Source organism: Salmo salar, chromosome 09 (genome assembly GCF_965601325.2).
Source record: "Salmo salar chromosome 09, fSalSal1, whole genome shotgun sequence".
Lineage (NCBI taxonomy): Eukaryota > Metazoa > Chordata > Actinopteri > Salmoniformes > Salmonidae > Salmo > Salmo salar.
Window position 1 is genome coordinate 30,930,544 of NC_138299.1, and position 19,596 is coordinate 30,950,139.

The 19,596-nt window shown below is 43.0% G+C and overlaps 1 protein-coding gene across 1 annotated transcript in view; it reads right to left on the bottom strand.

Annotated features, from left to right (window-relative positions):
* Window positions 1-19,596, bottom strand: part of LOC106611152 (tetratricopeptide repeat protein 7B) — a 77,228-nt gene that overhangs the window by 12,798 nt on the left and 44,834 nt on the right. Inside the window, 3 exon segments of the mRNA XM_082955710.1 lie at window positions 6,097-6,194; window positions 10,659-10,775; window positions 15,393-15,553. Of these exon segments, the coding sequence (XP_082811836.1) occupies window positions 6,097-6,194; window positions 10,659-10,775; window positions 15,393-15,553 (376 nt within the window).

The window sequence follows — 19,596 nt, forward strand, 5'->3', positions numbered from 1 at the left end:
ATCCCAATTTAAGCTCCAAGATGCAGGCAATTTGATAAAACCAAAAAGTAGATTGTGTTGATTTATTGGCGCAGTCAACCATGTCGTGCGCCATAGTTTAAAAACTCCATGGATAGTGGTAAAACAATTCCATCATATCTGAATTCAGATCTTTATGTACCTCCTCCACTACAAGAGGCAGTGCTCATCCACTCTTTTTGTTTTGTTTCTAGTGAAGTCCAAGTGCATATCAAAGAACACCGGGCTGGCCACATGAAAAGAAAGTGGCCAGTGCGTGTTCGCTGTCAGAGAAGCTCAAAGGAAAACTGTTAATAATCTGTGAAAGCCAAGATGCCCAGCAGCGAAACTGACTGGTCTCCACAATACAACAGCCAGGAGTCAGCAGTCATGGACAACGTAGTGCTTTTGACTGACAGGCTCCATCTGACAGCCCTATAACTAAGGCAAATAAACCACAAAGAAAATGAGAAAAAAAAACAACAAACAGCTGGTCCGACTGGGACTGGTCTGGCTAATGAGCCAGACCATTGTATGGTCAGGTGGAGGGACCGTCTACGATAAGGCTGCGTATCTGGTGAACAGAATAGAGCATCCAGCCGGGGGAAACGATACTGCCTCTTTAATTATGGAGCTGCCTACTCCATAGCTGGCCCAACGAGTCAGGGAGCATAGTGAGCTAATTGTTTAGGTGTAGCACAAAGGGCCTGAGGAAACTAATTAATTAATTAAACAAAACGGAACAAAAAAGGTGAACTAGCGAGTAGCGAACAGGACAGCCTCCGGTACAGTCCACACATGGTGGGTGACTGACTGACTTTAGGAGCACAGACAGACAGAGAGACAGGCAGGTGGTGGCAGATGGATAGATTCTGACTGTGGAGGAGAGATCAGGCCAAGGCCAGAAGTCCAGCGTCTTAGTAGGCAAAGAGAGAGGGAGCGGAGGGAGGGAGAAAAGCGCTACTTACAAACTGAAAACATGGAGTAAAAACCATGATACTGATGAAAGTTAGCATCTGGAGGGCTGCCTTTAAAATAAAACAACAAAAACAAACAAACAAACAAAGAAGGAGGATTACGGAAAAGAGAAAAAAAATGAAAGAGGGGTAATTAAAGAGATACAGCCAGGAGAAAACTTAAAAATCACTTTCACTCAACAACAAAACTGTAGCAGACTTGGGAGTCAAACATTTTAAAGGTCATTTTTAACTTCAGGGAATACTTAACACTTTTATTCATGTTATTTATGCTATTGTTACTAACTGCTAATGAAATTAGGAAAATGGATCCACATAAATACAGTATCATTGCGCAAATCCAATCCATCCTAAACTGTGCTTTACCACTGCAGGTTTCTGTGGCTGCCATATTGGCATCCTTGACAAAGGTTGAAGCTGCAAGCTTTTCCTTCCCTAATTATAAATATCAAGTTCCTTATTTAAAGATCAAGTACATTATTATGGCAGATACAAAAACCTTGGGTCTCTAGTGCATGTGTAAATACACAATGGTTATTTGAAGTGCCCCAATCTAACCCTTTATCTAGCAGTAAACCATAAAATGGTACAACGGAAGGCAGAGGGGGGAGAGATTGTGGAACACCAAAGGACAAACTAATTACTAGAAAGAAAAAGCCAGGGGACAAAGAGAGGTAGATAAAGGAGAGAATAGGTAGTAGAGTGACATGTGTGTGGAGCGGGAGCATGCTTGAGCAAACGTGGGTGGGTTCAACCTGTAGTGCCTGTAGACAAACCTGTAGTACAAGTGCCTGACTGGAAATTCCTCACACGTTGTATACTGTACTACCTCTGTTTACCCCAAACAACCTCCATGCCAACTGAACTGACATCTTATTTGTCTGACGTTGTCGTTTTATTCTTTTGTCCTCAGTGACAGATACGATTATAGAAAAGAACCTGTCTGTCTTAAGACCCAGTCAGTCAGATAAATAGATATGGTGCCCTGAGTTCACCTCTCTTTCTTTCCATTGTTCTCCCTTTCCTTCTCATATCCTCAGTGGCTGCTGACTCATTGTCTAAACCGGACGGGATGGCTAATTAGGCAAAATAGGGACTTGTTAGGCCTGCAGGACAGGACACTCTGGTCTGACTCATACTGATAGGCCAACCTGATTCATACTGTTAGGCCGACCTGATTCATACTGTTAGGCCGACCTGAATCATTCTGTTAGGCCGGCCTGAATAGTACTGTGCTGCCTGGGTATTGTTTTCACCTTGTCCTTTCCAACATGGTTTTCAGCACTGTTAAACCTCTTCGGGATAGGGGGCAGTATTTTCACGCCCGGATGAAAAACGTACCCAAATTAAACTGCAGATTCGGATAGAAAACACTCTGAAGTTTCTAAAACGGTTTGAATGATGTCTGTGAGTATAACAGAACTCATATGGCAGGCAAAAACCTGAGAAAAATCCAACCAGGAAGTGGGAAATCTGAGGTTGTATTTTTTTTCAAGTGATTGCCTTTCCAGTATACAGTGACTTAGGGTTAATTTTGCACTTCATAAAGCTTCCACTAGATGTCAACAGTCTTTAGAACCTTGTTTGAGGATTCTATGGTGAATTTGATGGGAATAACAGCCCAAGGAATTAGGTGTCCCATTATAAGGCATGGGCTCAGTCACACGCAAGGACTTGGGAGCGAGCTGAGTTCATATTCACTCCTAAAGAGAACGGATAGGTCCGGTTGGAATTATATTGAAGATATATGTTAAAAACAACCTAAAGATTGATTCTATACATCGTTTGACATGTTTCTACAAACTGTAGTATAACTTTTTTGACTTTTTGTCTGGACTAAGTAAGCACGCGCGTAGTGGATTTGGTTAGTGAACCTAATGCGCGAACAAAATGGATGTATTTGGACATAAATATGAACTTTATCGAACATTTATTGTGGAGCTGGGGTTCCTGGGAGTGCCTTCTGATGAAGATAATCAAAGGTAAGTGAATATTTATAATGTAATTTCTTAGTTTTATTGACTCCAAGATGGTGGGTTTCTGTTTGCTAGTTGTTGGTGTCTTCTGGGCTGTACTCAGATTATTGCAAATTGTGCTTTCGCCGTGAACCTTTTTTGAAATCTGACAAAGCGGTAGCATTTAGGAGAAGTCTATAATTCTTTGCATAACACTTGTATTTTGATCAAAGGTTATGATGAGTATTTCTGTAATGTGTGTGCTCATTGTGCTCATTCACCGGTGGGTTTGGAGGGAAAACATTTCTGAACTTTACGCGCCAATGTAAAATGGGGTTTTTGGATATAAATATGAACTTTATCGAGCAAAACATACATGTATTGTGTAACATGAAGTCCTATGAGTGTCATCTGATGAAGATCATCAAAGGTTAGTGAATATTTTAGCTGTACTTTTGGTTTTTGTGATGCATCTAGTTGCTTGGAAAATGGCTGTGTGGTTTTTCTTGTGAAGTTTATGTCTTAACATAATCTAATTTTATCCTTTCGCCGTAAAGCCTTTTTTGAAATCGGACAATGTGGTTGGATTAACGAGAGTCTTATCTTTAAAATGGTGTAAAATAGTTGATTGTTTGAGAAAATGGAATTATGAGATCTTAGCTGTTTTGAATTAGGCGCTCTGATTTTCCACTGGCTGTTGTCAAAATCAATCCGTTAACGGGATTAGAGTGCGAAGGGGTCTCTAAGAGCTTAAGGAACTATACACTGAGTGTACAACACATTAGGAACACCTGCTCTTTCCATGACATAGACTGACCAGGTGAATACAGGTGATCCTTTATAGTGCACTATGCCAGGGTCAATTGGAGTGCACTATATAGGGAATATGGTGCCATTTTGGACACAATCCCAGTGAGTTAAAAATGCACAAGCATTGCTGTGATTGGGCTGTGAGTCACGCACACCAAACCATGCCATTGGCCGCACATGGTGGTGGGCGGTGCAGAGGAGCATTTCTATTGTTGGACTGTCGTTGAAGGCTGTGGTCACAGAAAGCATGATAGCCGCCAGCCGGCTTCGGAGGATGCAGAGGGAGGTCGGCCTTGGGATGTGGAGGAGTGGAGGAGGGTGTAGGGAGGGGCCGGTGTGAAAGAGAGCGGAAGCCCCCGAGAGAGAGAAAGAGCCAGAGCCAGAGACTAGAAACAACAGAAAAGTAAGCGATGACACAGATATATAGAAAACACAGAACTGTAGTCGTTCCCTTAGCAACGTCTCACTGAAAGAAGAGAAAAATGGCAACGCTGACTTAGAGAAACCTTTCAGTTGATCAGTGACATAATATAATACTGTATGGGGTAACACAGATATAAAAGCCTTTATTGTGGTAGGAAAGAAAAACTGTTGGACATTGAACACTGCAGTAAAAAATACCTTCATTATGACAAAATGAAAGTCTAAAACCAAAGCTCACCAAAGCTCTACAGGATGCAGGCTACAGGGTGTGTCTTAACACTGCTGACAGGGACGGAAGGGGAAATACAGTACCAGTCAAAAGTTTGGACACACCTACTCATTAAAGAGTTTTTCTTTATTTTTACTATTTTCTACATTGTAGAATAATAGTGAAGACATCAAAAATATGAAATAACACATATGGAATCATGCATTAACCAAAAAAGTGTTAAACAAATCAAAATATATTTATATTTGAGATTCTTCAAAGTAGCCACCGTTTGCCTTGATGACAGTTTTGCACACTCTTGCCATTCTTAAGCGTATTACTCTAAAATGTTGTGCACAAATGTCTTAACATCCCTGTTAGTGAGCATTTCTCCTTTGTCAAGATAATCCATCCACTTGACAGGTGTGACATTACAAGAAGCTGATTAAACCGCATCATCATTACACAGGTACACCTTGTGCTGGGGACAATAAAAGGCCACTCTAAAATGTGCAGTTTCGTCACACAATACAATGACACAGATGTCTCAAGTTTTGAGGGACAGTGCAATTGCATGCTGACTGCAGGAATGTCCACTAGAGCGGTTGCCAGTGAATTTTATGTTAATTTCTCTACCATAATGTCGTTTTAGAGAATTTGGCAGTACATCCAACCAGCCTCACAACCGCAGACCACGTGTAACCACACCAGCCCAAGACCTCCACATCCGGCCCACCCAAGGAAGCACCCACCCAAGGGCCCACCCACCCCACACCCACCCATGGTTACGCCCCTGCCCAGTCATGAGAAATCCATAGATTAGGGCCTAATTTAATTTATTTCAGTTGGCTGATTTCCATATATGATCTGTAACTCAGTAAAACCATTGAAATTGTTGCATGTTGGGTTTATATTTTTGTTCAGTATATGTATGTATGTATGCCTAGAATGTCATTCCTTGGCTGAATCGCCAATCAATGCTAGCTTTGATCGCTAAGTGGCAGAGTGGTCGGTTCGAGTATCAGCCCTTAACAGCAACGACTAGTTTCCTCATTACTCCAGTTTGGCCATAAACCCTGTAGCCATCGTGACAGAGAAAGACTGGTATGATACTGTGTTGAGAGAGATACAGGTGTAGCTGTAGATACAGTAGTCATGCTGAGACAGGACACACTGTGACTATAGGGGCTTGGACATGGTACTGAGGCTTTATCATTCAACATGTATGTATGTATGTATGTATGTATGTATGTATGTATGTATGTATGTATGTATGTATGTATGTATGTATGTATCTATCTATCTATCTATCTATCTATCTATCTATCTATCTATCTATCTATCTATCTATCTATCTATCTATCTATCTATCTATCTATCTATCTTTTTCTGGGATAGCCACCATGGTAAATGTCCTGGGGTAAGACAGTACCTTCCTTGTGGCTCAGTTGGTAGAGCATGGTGTGTGCAACGCCAGGGTTGTGGGTTTGATTCCCACGGGGGGCCAGTACAAAAAAAAATATATATATATAAAAATAAAAAAATGCATGAAATGAAAATGAAATGTATGTATTCACTACTGTAAGTCGCTCTGGATAAGAGCGTCTGCTAAATGACTAAAATGTAAAATTATAGTGTTTTGCTTTGACTGACCTGCATGTCTATCATTGTAAGGTACTGGTACAAAGATATGGTTGTGAGGTACTGGTAGTGAGGTGACACCTACCTGTCTCTGGGTCACTGAAGTCAGGCAGCGTCATGGCATTTAGCGTCCTTCTGTCTGCTATGGCTCTGTCGAACAGGCTGCTGCCTCGACCCGAATCACTAGAACACACAGACAGACAGAATTGATGTTTAACACCAACTAGATAGCTAAGCTTCCTAAAACCCCTCTCTGCCCATCTACCCTATTAGAATGACAGCTGCTCAGACTAAAAACGGTGTTTTTGTGTCTAAGGCAGACCCACGCTCACTGCATGGTATGGGTGATGAAACCGAGAGCAATGCTCCAAGTTTAGGAGGTGGGTTAGACACACCACCACACAACACACACGGTGCATTCGGAAAGTATTCAGACCCCTTGATTTGTTCCACATTTTGTTACGTTACAGCCTTATTCTGAAATGGATTAAATAGTTTCCCCCTCCCCTCATCGATCTACACACAATACCCCATAATTCAAAAACGTTTTTTTTTTTTTTTAATTACATTTATCACATTTACATAAGTATTCAGACCCTTTACTCAGTACTTTGTTAAAGGCCCTTTGGCAGCGATTACAGCATCGAGTCTTCTTTGGTATGATGCTACAAGCCTGGCACACCTGTATTTGGAGAGTTTCTCCCATTCCTCTCTGCACATCCTCTCAAGCTCTGTCAGGTTGGATGGGGAGTGTTGCTACACAGCTATTTTCAGGTCTCTCCAGAGATGCTCCAACGGTTTCATGTCCAGGCTCAGGCTGGGCCACTCAAGGACATTCAGAGACTTGTCCTGAAGCCACTCCTGAATTGTCGTGGCTGTGTGCTTAGGGTCGTTGTCCTGTTGGAAGGTGAACCTTTGCCCCAGTCTGAGGTCCTGAGTGCTCTGGAGCAAGTTTTCATCAAAGAGCTCTCTGTACTGTGCTCCGTTCAGCTTCGCCTCGATCCTGACTAGTCTCCCAGTCCCTGCTGCTGAAAAAAAAACATCCCCACAGTATGATGCTGCCGCCACCATGCTTCCCCGTAGGGATGGTGCCAGGTTTCCTCCAGACGTGACGCATGGTATACAGGCCAAAGAGTTCAATCTTAGTTTCATCAGACCTGAGAATTTTGTTTCTCATGGTCTGAGAGTCCTTTCGGTGCCTTTTGGCAAACTCTAAGTGGGTTGTCATGTGCCTTTTACTGAGATGTGGCTTCCGTCTGACTACTCTACCATAAAGGCCTGATTGGTGGAGTGCTGTAGAGATGGTTGTCCTTCTTGGAAGGTTCTCCCATCTCCACAGAGGAACTCTGGAGCGCTGTCAGAGTGACCATCAGGTTCTTGGTCACCTCCCTGACTAAGGCCCTTCTCCAATGATTGCTCAGTTTTTCGGGGCGGCCAGCTCTAGGAAGAGTCTTGGTCTTCTTCCATTTAAGAATGATGGAGGCCACGGTGTTCTTGGGAAACTTTAACGCTGCAGAAATGTTTTGGTACCCTTCCCCAGATCTGTGCCTCGACACAATCCTGTCTCGGAGCTCTACGGACAATTCCTTCGACCTTATGGCTTGGTTTTTACTCTGACATGCACTATCAAATGTGGGACCTTATATAGACAGGTGTGTGCCTTTCCAAATCATGTCCAATCAATTGAATTCACCATTTACCATGTCCAATCATTTACCATGTCCAATGAAGTTGCAGAAACATCTCAAGGATGATCAATGGAAACAGAATGCACCTGAGCTCAATTTCGAGTGTCATAGCAAAGGGTCTGAATAAGGTATTTCTGTTTTTTTATTTTTAATACATTTGCAAAAATGTCTAAAAACGTGTTTTCGCTATGTCAATATGGGGTATTGTGTGTAGATTGATAGTCATGGAGAGATCCCCTAGTCAAATGTCACTGTGACAATGAAACATTATGATGCATTGGTCTGGTGCACTGTGTGGATTACTGGTTCCTGTCAGGACCTACTGCGTCTTTCTCCTCAAATCAGTCAGCTCCTGACTAACTTTAACACGCTAATGTGTCATCTACCGGTATATTTCCCCTCCTGTAGGTTTTGTCTGAAGTAAATGCTATCGCACCTTCTATAATGAGCTGCTCCTGCATCCTGCATACATTGCAGACAGATTATGTAGTATAGGAATAAGGCTACAGTAGCCCCGGCCCCGGTCTAGTCTCATGATGTGCGTGTGTGTGCTGTGGCTGTAGCAGTGGACTAGGAGGAGAGGACTCTGGTTCCTTGTAATTGGTCTCAGTGGAATAACATTCTCCAGTTTAACGAGAGGCTGACATGATGTGAGGGACTGATCTGTCCACACTCTGACTCTCTCTCCGCTGCATTGTTGCTATTAGCTGCAGACGGGCTGCGTTCCAAATGGCACTCTATCCATTTTGTATGACAGGAGCCCATAGGGGTGTGTAGTGCAATACATAGGGAATAGGGTGCCATTTGGGATGCATACATGGAGCCACTGGAGGAACCAGGGTTATGTCTAGATGGGATTCAGCAACAGTAAGGAAGTGAGTTGAGTTATGTAATACATCATTTAGCTCAATCAATCAATCAATCAATGCAAGTGGATTTATAAAGACCTTTTTACACCAACAGTAGTCACAAAGTTATTTACAGTCGTGGCCAAAAGTTTTGAGAATGGCACAAATATTAATTTCCACAAAGTTTGCTGCTTCAGTGTCTTTAGATATTTTTGTCAGATGTTACTATGGAATACTGAAGTATAATTACAAGCATTTCATAAGTGTCAAAGGATATTATTGACAATTACATGAAGTTGATGCATAGAGTCAATATTTGCAGTGTTGACCCTTCTTTTTCAAGACCTCTGCAATCCACCCTGACATGCTGTCAATTAACTTCTGGGCCACATCCTGACTGATGGCAGCCCATTCTTGCATAATCAATGCTTGCAGTTTGTCAAAATTTGTGGGTTTTTGTTTGTCTACCCGCCTCTTGAGGATTGACCACAAGTTCTCAGTGGGATTAAGGTCTGGAGAGTTTCCTGGCCATGGACCCAAAATATCAATGTTTTGTTCCCCGAGCCACTTAGTTATCACTTTTGCCTTATGGCAAGGTGCTCCATCATGCTGGAAAAGGCATTGTTCATCACCAAACTGTTCCTGGATGGTTGGGAGAAGTTGCTCTCAGAGGATGTGTTGGTACCATTCTTTATTCATGGCTGTGTTCTTAGGCAAAATTGTGAGTGAGCCCACTCCCTTGGCTGAGAAGCAACCCCACACATGAATGGTCTCAGGATGCTTTACTGTTAGCATGACACAGGACTGATGGTAGCGCTCACCTTGTCTTCTCCGGGCAAGCTTCTTTCAGGATGCCACAAACAATCGGAAAGGGGATTCATCAGAGAAAATGACTTTACCCCAGTCCTCAGCAGTCCAATCCCTGTAGCTTTTGCAGAATATCAGTCTGTCCCTGATGTTTTTCCTGGAGAGAAGTGGCTTCTTTGCTGCCCTTCTTGACACCAGGCCATCCTCCAAAAGTCTTCGCCTCACTGTGCGTGCAGATGCATGCACACCTGCCTGCTGCCATTCCTGAGCAAGCGCTGTACTGGTGGTGCCCCGATCCCGCAGCTGAATCAACTTTAGGAGATGGTCCTGGGCGCTTGCTGGACTTCCTTGGGCGCCCTGAAGCCTTCTTCACAACAATTGAACTGCTCTCCTTGAAGTTCTTGATAATCCGATAAATGGTTGATTTAGGTGCAATCTTAATGGCAGCAATATCCTTGCCTGTGAAGCCCTTTTTGTGCAAAGCAATGATGACGACACGTGTTTCCTTGCAGGTAACCATGGTTGACAGAGGAAGAACAATGATTCCAAGCACCACCCTCCTTTTGAAGCTTCCAGTCTGTTATTCAAACTCAATCAGCATGACAGAGTGATCTCCAGCCTTGTCCTCGTCAACACTCACACCTGTGTTAACGAGAGAATCACTGACATGATGTCAACTGGTCCTTTTGTGGCAGGGCTGAAATGCAGTGGAAATGTTTTGGGGGGATTCAATTCATTTGCATGACAAAGAGGGACTTTGCAATTAATTGCAATTCATCTGATCACTCTTCATACAATTCTGGAGTATATGCAATTTGCCATTATACAAACTGAGGCAGCAGACTTTGTGAAAATGTATATGTGTTATTCTCAAAACTTTTGGCCACGACTGTACAGTCCTCTGATCTCAGGCCTGTGATTCTTTATGTACAGTATAGCTTCAGTGGATTCTTTAAAGCATATCAAAAAGCCATGGATATAATCAGGGAAGCAGTGCTGCTCTCTCTCGTCATAGTTAATACCAGCCTTTTGTAAGAGATGAGGCTAAAGTTGGAGCTTAATGTTCACACAGGAGATTGAGATCATGGACATTTGGCCCCAGACTCCCTCACTCCTTCTTCTCTGACATTCCAAAAGACTACATTTTGAGTGTGTGAGGCACAACGTTCCTGAAGGAGGCTTACAATACTGCAGCTTGCAATGGTATAGTGTCCAACATATTTGACTGCTATCATCTTACACATTTTAGTTCTATTTAGTGGACAGAACATTTTACCAGTGTAATGGGTACTATTATACTGTACCTGAGGTTGGTGAGGTTGTAACAGGACTTCCAGATCTGTAGCATGTGTTTGCAGGTGAGCAGAGCCTCCTCAGGTCCTTGACACAATGTCTCCAGCTTCACCTTGGTGAATAACAGACTGCAGGCAAACACATGGGAAACGCACAGTTTAAAACGCAGGAACACAACACATTAAAAGAAAAGACACGACACATTAACACAGAAGACACAACACAGAAGACACAGCACATTAACACAGAAGACACAGCACATTAACACAGAAGACACAACACATTAACACAGAAGACACAACACATTAACACAGAAGACACAACACATTAACACAGAAGACACAGCACATTAACACAGAAGACACAACACATTAACACAGAAGACACAACACATTAACACAGAAGACACAACACATTAACACAGAAGACACAACACATTAACACAGAAGACAACAGTGTGAGGTTGCAGACAAAGGAAAGCATCCTCCCCCTGCTACAAACTCACACTACATATTCAATGAGGAGTACTAGAATCTCTAGGATGCCTGGGAGTGGGGGGTGCATTCACCAATAACTCTCCACTCAGAGAAGAGTTTAATGAAAGCTAATTTGAGCAGAGAGATAGAGAAAGAAAGAGAGACACAGCAGAGAGAGAGAGAGATAGAGCAGAGAGATAGAGAAAAGCGAATGGGAGAATAAAGTTTTCATTCATAGAACCCTCTCATCCACCCTTCTGCTCTCCTCCCTCCCAGCCTAGTGTTCCTTCCAGTGCAGCGTAGTGAAATAAATGGCAATCTATTAATCTATACTGAACAAAAATACACATGCAACCATTTCAACGATTTTACTGAGTTACAGTTCAATAGAATTAAATTCATTAGGCCCTAATCTATGGTTATCACATGACTGGGCAGGGGCGTAACCAGGGTGGGCTTTGAATGGCATAGGCCCATCCACTTGAGAGCCAAACCTAGCCAATCAGAATTCGTTTTTCCCCACAAAAGGGCTTTATTTTAGGCATAAATAATCCTCAGCAACCCCTCTCAGCACATGATATGCCACACCTGTCAGATGGATGGATTACCTTGGCAAAGGAGAAATGCTTTCTAACAGGGATGCACAGTGCCTTGCAAAAGTATTCATCCCCCTTGGCGTTTTTCCTATTTTGTTGCATTACAACCTGTAATTTAAATGGATTTTGGGGGGATTTCATGTAATGGACATACACAAAATAGTTCAAAGTGGTGAAGTGAAATTTAAAAAAATTACTTGTTTCTAAAAAATAAAAAAAAACGGAAAAATGGTGTGTGCATATGTATTCACCCCCTTTGCTATGAAGCCCCTAAATAAGATCTGGTGAAACCAATTACCTTCAGAAGTCACATAATTAGTTAAATAAAGGCCACCTGTGTGCAATCTAAGTGTCATATGATCTCAGTATGTATATGCCTGTTCTGAAAGGCCCCAGAGTCTGCAACACCACTAAGCAAGGGGCACCACCAAGCAAGCGGCACTATGAAGACCAAGGAGCTCTCCAAACAGGTCAGGGACAAAGTTGTGGAGAAGTACAGATCAGGGTTGGGTTATAAAAAAATATCAGAAACTTTGAACATGCCACGGAGCACCATTAAATCCATTATTAAAAAATGGAAAGAATATGGCACCAAAACAAACCTGCCAAGAGACGGCCGCCCACCAAAACTCACAGACCAAGCAAGGAGGGTATTAATCAGAGAGGCAACAAAGATAACCCTGAAGGAGCTGCAAAGCTCCACAGCGGTGATTGGAATTTCTGTCCATAGGACCACTTTAAGCTGTACACACCACAGACCTGGGCTTTATGGAAGAGTGGCCAGAAAAAAGCCATTGCTTACAGAAAAAAATAAGCAAACACGTTTGGTGTTTGGCAAAAGGCATGTGGGAGACTCCCCAAACATATGGAAGAAAGTACTCTGGTCAGATGAGATTAAAATTGAGCTTTTTGGCCATCAAGGAAAACGCTATGTCTGGTGCAAACCCAACACCTCTCATCACCCCGAGAATACCATCCCCACAGTGAAGCATGGTGGTGGCAGCATCATGCTGTGGGAATGTTTTTCATCGGCGGGGACTGGGAAACTGATCAGAATTGAAGGAATGATGGATGGTGCTAAATACAGGGAAATTCTTGAAGGAAACCTGTTTCAGTCTTCCAAAGATTTGAGACTGGGACAGAGGTTCACCTTCCAGCAGGACAATGACCTTAAGCATACTGCTAAAGCAACACTCGAGTGGTTTATGGGGAAACATTTAAATGTCTTGGAATGGCCTAGTCAAAGCCCAGACCTTAATCCAATTGAGAATCTGTGTTATGACTTAAAGATTGCTGTACACAAGCAGAACCCACCCAACTTGAAGGAGCTGGAGCAGTTTTGCCTTGATGAATGGGCTAAAATTCCAGTGGCTAGATGTGCCAAGCTTATAGAGACATACCCCAAGAGACTTGCAGCTGTAATTGCTGAGAAAGGTGGCTCTACAAAGTATTGATTTGGGGGGGTGAATAGTTATGCACGCTCAAGTTTTCTGCTTTTTGTCTTAATTCTTGTTTGTTTCTCAATAAAAAATATTTAGCATCTTCAAAGTGGCAGGCATGTTGTGTAAATCAAATGTTACAAACCTCCCAAAAATCCATTTTAATTCCAGGTTGTTAGGCAACAAAATAGGAAAAATGCCAAGGGGGGTGAATACTTTCACAAGCCACTGTAAACAAATGTATGCACAACATTTGAGAAATACCATTTTTGTGCATATGTTAAATTGCTGGGATCTTTTATTTCAGCTCATGAAACATGAGACCAACACTTTACATGTTGCGTTTATATTTTTGTTCAGTATAAGTAGTGCCCATTCAAACATCAAATTACCTTTCATCTCTTCCTCATCCCAATATACAGTACCAACTACTGTGTGTGTGTGTGTGTTTGTTATGGATGTACTATGTGTATGAATGTGCAACAAACCGCATGCCTTGAATCTTCTCTGCAATGTTCTCACACAAATAATAACAGTACACTCTTTTTACACACATATTCACAGCATTCAGCCTCATGTTTTTACAAGTGCACACACACACACACACACACACACACACACACACACACACACACACACACACACACACACACACACACACACACACACACACACACACACACACACACACACACACACACACACCACTCTCCCACAGGCAAAGCTGAAGCTCAATCAAGCTTGTGAAAAAAACCTTGTTCTTTTTCATGTTGTGTAAGTGGCTGAGGCAGAGAGAGAGGCACAGCGGCCAACACTGTGGTGTCCTGAGGGTACAGCAGCCAACACTGTGGTGCCCTGAGGGCACAGCAGGCTAAATCTATTATAAATTGAGAAATTCAAAACACTAGAAACAGAGCAGGGAAAATATTTTTAAAAAGTATCTCAGGATTACGCAGAGACAGAGGTGTGAGAGGGGAAGTGTTTGTATACAAATTAACCATCAGACACCGGAGAGGAGGAGAGGAGATAGGGAGGAGGAGAGGAGATGGGGAGGAGGAGAGGAGATGGGGAGAGGGAGGAGGAGATGGGGATGAGGAGAGGAGATGGGGAGGGGGCAAAGGAGATGGGGAGGAGGAGAGTAGATGGGGAGGAGGAGAGGAGATTGAGAGGGGGAAACGAGATGGGGTGAGGAGAGGAGATGGGGAGGATTAGAGGCGATGGGGAGGAGGAGAGGCAATTGAGAAGAGGAGAGGAAATGGGGAGGAGGAGAGGCGATTGAGAAGAGGAGAGGAAATGGGAAGGAGGAGACGAGAAGGGGAGGAGTAGAGGAGAGGAGAAGGGGAGGAGTAGAGGCGATTGAGAAGAGGAGAGGAAATGGGAAGGATGAGAGGAGAAGGGGAGGAGTAGAGGAGAGGAGAAGGGGAGGAGTAGAGGCGATTGAGAAGAGGAGATGGGGAGGAGAGGCGATTCAGAAGAGGAGAGGAGATGGGGAGGAGGAGAGGCGATGGGGAGGAGGAGAGGAGATGGGGATGAGAAGAGGAGATGAGGAGGAGGAGAGGCGATTGAGAAGAGGGGAGGAGATGGGGAGGAGAAGAGATATCTTCTGTATAGCCAGCACTGTGATTTCTATCTGTAACAAATACTTGAAAAATACAATTAATTAGAAATCACTTTCTCTCTCTGCCGCCAAAATAACCAAGTGGATCTATGTGTGTGTGTGGATGGCTGGCATTGAGCAGAGAGGCACACTGACTGATCCTTTGGTTAATGTGTTTGTCTAAATGCTAACGCCAATGTTGTAGCATGTGATAGCATGCATGAGTTGTATAAGATAAAACAACACTGTGGAGACACACACACACACAGTAATATTGTTTTGTTGTAATATTGTAAATGTTATATTGTACATCTGTAATGGTGGAGCAGTGTACATGTGTATAGTGCACAGTGTATTCTGTTATGTATTGGACCTCTAAGCCAGTTCCACCCACTGGGACACCAGGTGTGTGCAATTAATCAGGTAGAACAAAAAAACAGCAGGCTCCGGACCTCGTAGGGTAAGAGTGGAATACCCCAGATGTAGACTATTGTTTTCTTGTGATGTGTTGTTTTGTTCCTGGACCCCGGAAGAGTAGCGGTTGCCTTGGCAACAGCTAATAAGGATCCTAATATATACAAAATAAGAGGGTATAACATTGAGTCTGTTGTGGAGAAAGGCCAGAATCCAGACTAACATGAAGTTCTCAGGGTACTCGCTGAGGGCCATCTCGATGATGTTGAGTGCGTCGTGGTAGTGTTTCTGAGCCGACAGCAACAGGGCCAGCAGGTGGAGTGAGTGCACGTCGTCTCCCTGCAGCTGCAGAGCCTGACGCACGTGCCCAAGCGCCTCCGGGATCTCTAGCACAGAGGACACGGGTCAGATCCCCACCAGTCATCCACAACAAGGGGTGCTGCTATCTGGCCATGCTGGAGAGGACCCTAACCTTAACCCTTATTACATCTGAACTCATCTGGCTACAATGTTACGGTAGCAAGCCCTTTCAGAACAAAGATTTGATTTGAATCACTAATCTCTAACCTTTACCCTTGACATTAAAGGCAAATAGCTCATGTACTTGCTCATCAGTGTTTATGTATTTTTCCCCAATACATGCCTATCTTGTGACAACCAATCACAGATATAACAGGGTTATTATATCTATGCTAATGTCTCTCCCACCTCAGCCAATCAGATCTCTGATGGAGTAGATACATGATCAGACACAACTTAGTTGTTAACATCTACTTAAATCTACCAGGTAATAACCAATATCAGGTCCTTTTCATTAGTCTACTGCTGCCGGAAATCAATGGTACAGTGAGGGAAAAAGTATTTGATCCCCTGCTGATTTTGTACGTTTGCCCACTGACAAAGAAATGATCAGTCTAGAATTTTAATTGTAGGTTTATTTGAACAGTGCGAGACAGAATAACAACAAAAAAATCCAGAAAAACGCATGTCAAAAAAAGTATTTGCATTTTAATGAGGGAAATAAGTATTTGAGTATAAGTATAATGAATGATGAATACCGTTAACTCCTAGTGTTTTAAAAAAAATAATGTTTTATTTATTTAACCTTTATTTAACTAGGCAAGTCAGTCAAGAACAAATTCTTATTAACAATGACGGCCTACCAAAAGGGGGCTCGGATTAAAAATAAATGAATAAATAAAAATATAGGAGAAAACACACATCACGACAAGAGACAACACTACAAAAAGAGAGACCTAAGACAACAACACAGCAAGGCAGCGACACATGACAACACCATGGTAGCAACACAACATGGTAGCAGCACAAAACATGGTACAAACATTTTTGGGCACAGACAACAGCATAATTGGCAAGAAGGTAGAGACAACAATACATCACACAAAGCAGGCACAACTGTCAGTACAAGTGTCCATGATTGAGTCTTTGAATATAGAGATTGAGATAAAACTGTCCAGTTTGAGTGTTTGTTGCATCTCGTTCCAGTTGCTAGCTGCAGTGAACTGAAAAGACAAGCGACCCAGGGATGTGTGTGCTTTGGGGACCTTTAACAGAATGTGACTGGAAGAACAGGTGTTGTATGTGGAGGATGAGGGCTGCAGTAGATATCTCAGATAGGGGGGAGTGAGGCCTAAGTGGGTTTTTAAAAATAAGCATCAACCAGTGGGTCTTGCGACAGTTATACAGAGATGACCAGTTTACAGAGGAGTATAGAGTGCAGTGTTGTGTCCTATAAGGAGCATTGGTGGCAAATCTGATGGCCGAATGGTAAAGAACATCTAGTTGCTCGAGAGCACCCTTACCTGCCGATCTATAAATTACGTCTCCGTAATCTAGCATGGTTAGGATGGTCATCTGAATCAGGGTTAGTTTGGCAGCTGGGGTGAAAGAGTAGCGATTACGATAGAGGAAACCAAGTCTAGATTTTACTTTAGCCTGCAGATTTGATATGTGCTGAGAGAAGGACAGTGTACCGTCTAGCCATTATTCTCCCAAATATTTGTATGTGGTGACTACCTCAAGCTCTAAACCCTCAGAGGTAGTAATCACACCTGTGGGGAGAGGGGCATTCTTCTTACCAAACCACATGACCTTTGTTTTGGAGGTGTTCAAAAACTTAACAAGGTTAACCTTAAATAGAAAAAGCTTGTTGGGTAGAAAAAGCATGTTGGACACTAAGAAAGCTTTGTTGTAGAGCGTTTAACACAAAATCCAGGGAGGGGCCAGCTGAGTGTAAGACTGTATCTTCTGAATATAAATGGATGAGAGAACTTCCTACTGCCATAGCTATGTTGTTGATGTAAATTGAGAAGTGCGTGGTGCCTAGGACCGAGCCTTGGGGTACTCCCTTGGTGACAGGCAGTGGCGGAGACAGTTTTATGACTTTATACACTGCACTCTTTGAGAGAGGTAGTTAGTAACCCAGGCCAAAGACCCCTCAGAGACATCAATACTCCTTAGCCGGCCCACAAGACTGCAATGATCTACCATATCAAAAGCTTTGGCCAAGTCAATAAAAATAGCAGCAAAATATTGCTTAGAATCAAGGGCAATGGTGACATCATTGCGGACCTTTAAGGTTGCAGTGACACATCCATAACCTGAGCATTAATCAGATTGCATACCTGAGAGAATACTATAGACATCAAGAAAGCCAGTCAGTTGATTATTGACAAGTTTTTCCAACACTTTTGATAAACAGGGCAAAATAGAAATACAGTGAGGGAAAAAAGTATTTGATCCCCTGCTGATTTTGTACATTTGCCCAGTGACAAAGAAATTATCATTCTATAATTTTAATGGTAAGTTTATTTGAACAGTGAGAGACAGAATAACAACAAAATAATCCAGAATAACGCATGTCAAAAATGTTATAAATTGATTTGCATTTTAATGAGGGAAATAAGTATTTGACCCCTCTGCAAAACATGACTTAGTACTTGGTGGCAAAACCCTTGTTGGCAATCACAGAGGTCAGATGTTTCTTGTAGTTGGCCACCAGGTTTGCACACATCTCAGGAGGGATTTTGTCCCACTCCTCTTTGCAGATCTTCTCCAAGTCATTAAGGTTTCGAGGCTGACGTTTGGCAACTCGAACCTTCAGCTCCCTCCACAGATTTTCTATGGGATTAAGGTCTGGAGACTGGCTAGGCCACTCCAGGACCTTAATGTGCTTCTTCTTGAGCCACTCCTTTGTTGCCTTGGCCGTGTGTTTTGGGTCATTGTCATGCTGGAATACCCATCCACGACCCATTTTCAATGCCCTGGCTGAGGGAAGGAGGTTCTCACCCAAGATTTGACGGTACATGGCCCCGTCCATCGTCCCTTTGATGCGGTGAAGTTGTCCTGTCCCCTTAGCAGAAAAACACCCCCAAAGCATAATGTTTCCACCTCCATGTTTGACGTTGGGGATGGTGTTTTTGGAGTCATAGGCAGCATTCCTCCTCCTCCAAACACAGCGAGTTGAGTTGATGCCAAAGAGCTCCATTTTCGTCTCATCTGACCACAACACTTTCACCCAGTTGTCCTCTGAATCATTCAGATGTTCATTGGCAAACTTCAGACAGGCATGTATATGTGCTTTCTTGAGCAGGGGGACCATGCGGGCGCTGCAGGATTTCAGTCCTTCACGGCGTAGTGTGTTACCAATTGTTTTCTTGGTGACTATGGTCCCAGCTGCCTTGAGATCATTGGCAAGATCCTCCCGTGTAGTTCTGGGCTGATTCCTCACCGTTCTCATGATCATTGCAACTCCTCGAGGTGAGATCTTGCATGGAACCCCAGGCCGAGGGAGATTGACAGTTCCTTTGTGTTTCTTCCATTTGCGAATAATCGCACCAACTGTTGTCACCTTCTCACCAAGCTGCTTGGCGATGGTCTTGTAGCCTATTCCAGCCTTGTGTAGGTCTACAATCTTGTCCCTGACATCCTTGGAGAGCTCTTTGGTCTTGGCCATGGTGGAGAGTTTGGAATCTGATTGATTGATTGCTTCTGTGGACCAGTGTCTTTTATACAGGTAACAAGCTGAGATTAGGAGCACTCCTTTTAACCTCTCTGGGAAATGTGGGACACTATTCAACAGCCAGTGAAATAGCAGGGCAGCAAATTTAAAACAACAAAAATCTCAAAATTCTAATTTCTCAAACATACAACTATTATATCCCATTTTAAAGATACACTTCTCGTTAATCCAACCACATTGTCCGATTTCAAAAAGGCTTTACGGCGAAAGCATAACATTAGATTATGTTAGGACAGCGCCGAGACAAGAAAAACCACACAGCCATTTTCCAAGCAAGGAGAGGCGTCACAAAAACCAGAAATACAGCTAAAATTCATCACTAACCTTTGATGATCTTCATCAGATGGCACTCATAGGACTTCATGTTACACAATACATGTATGTT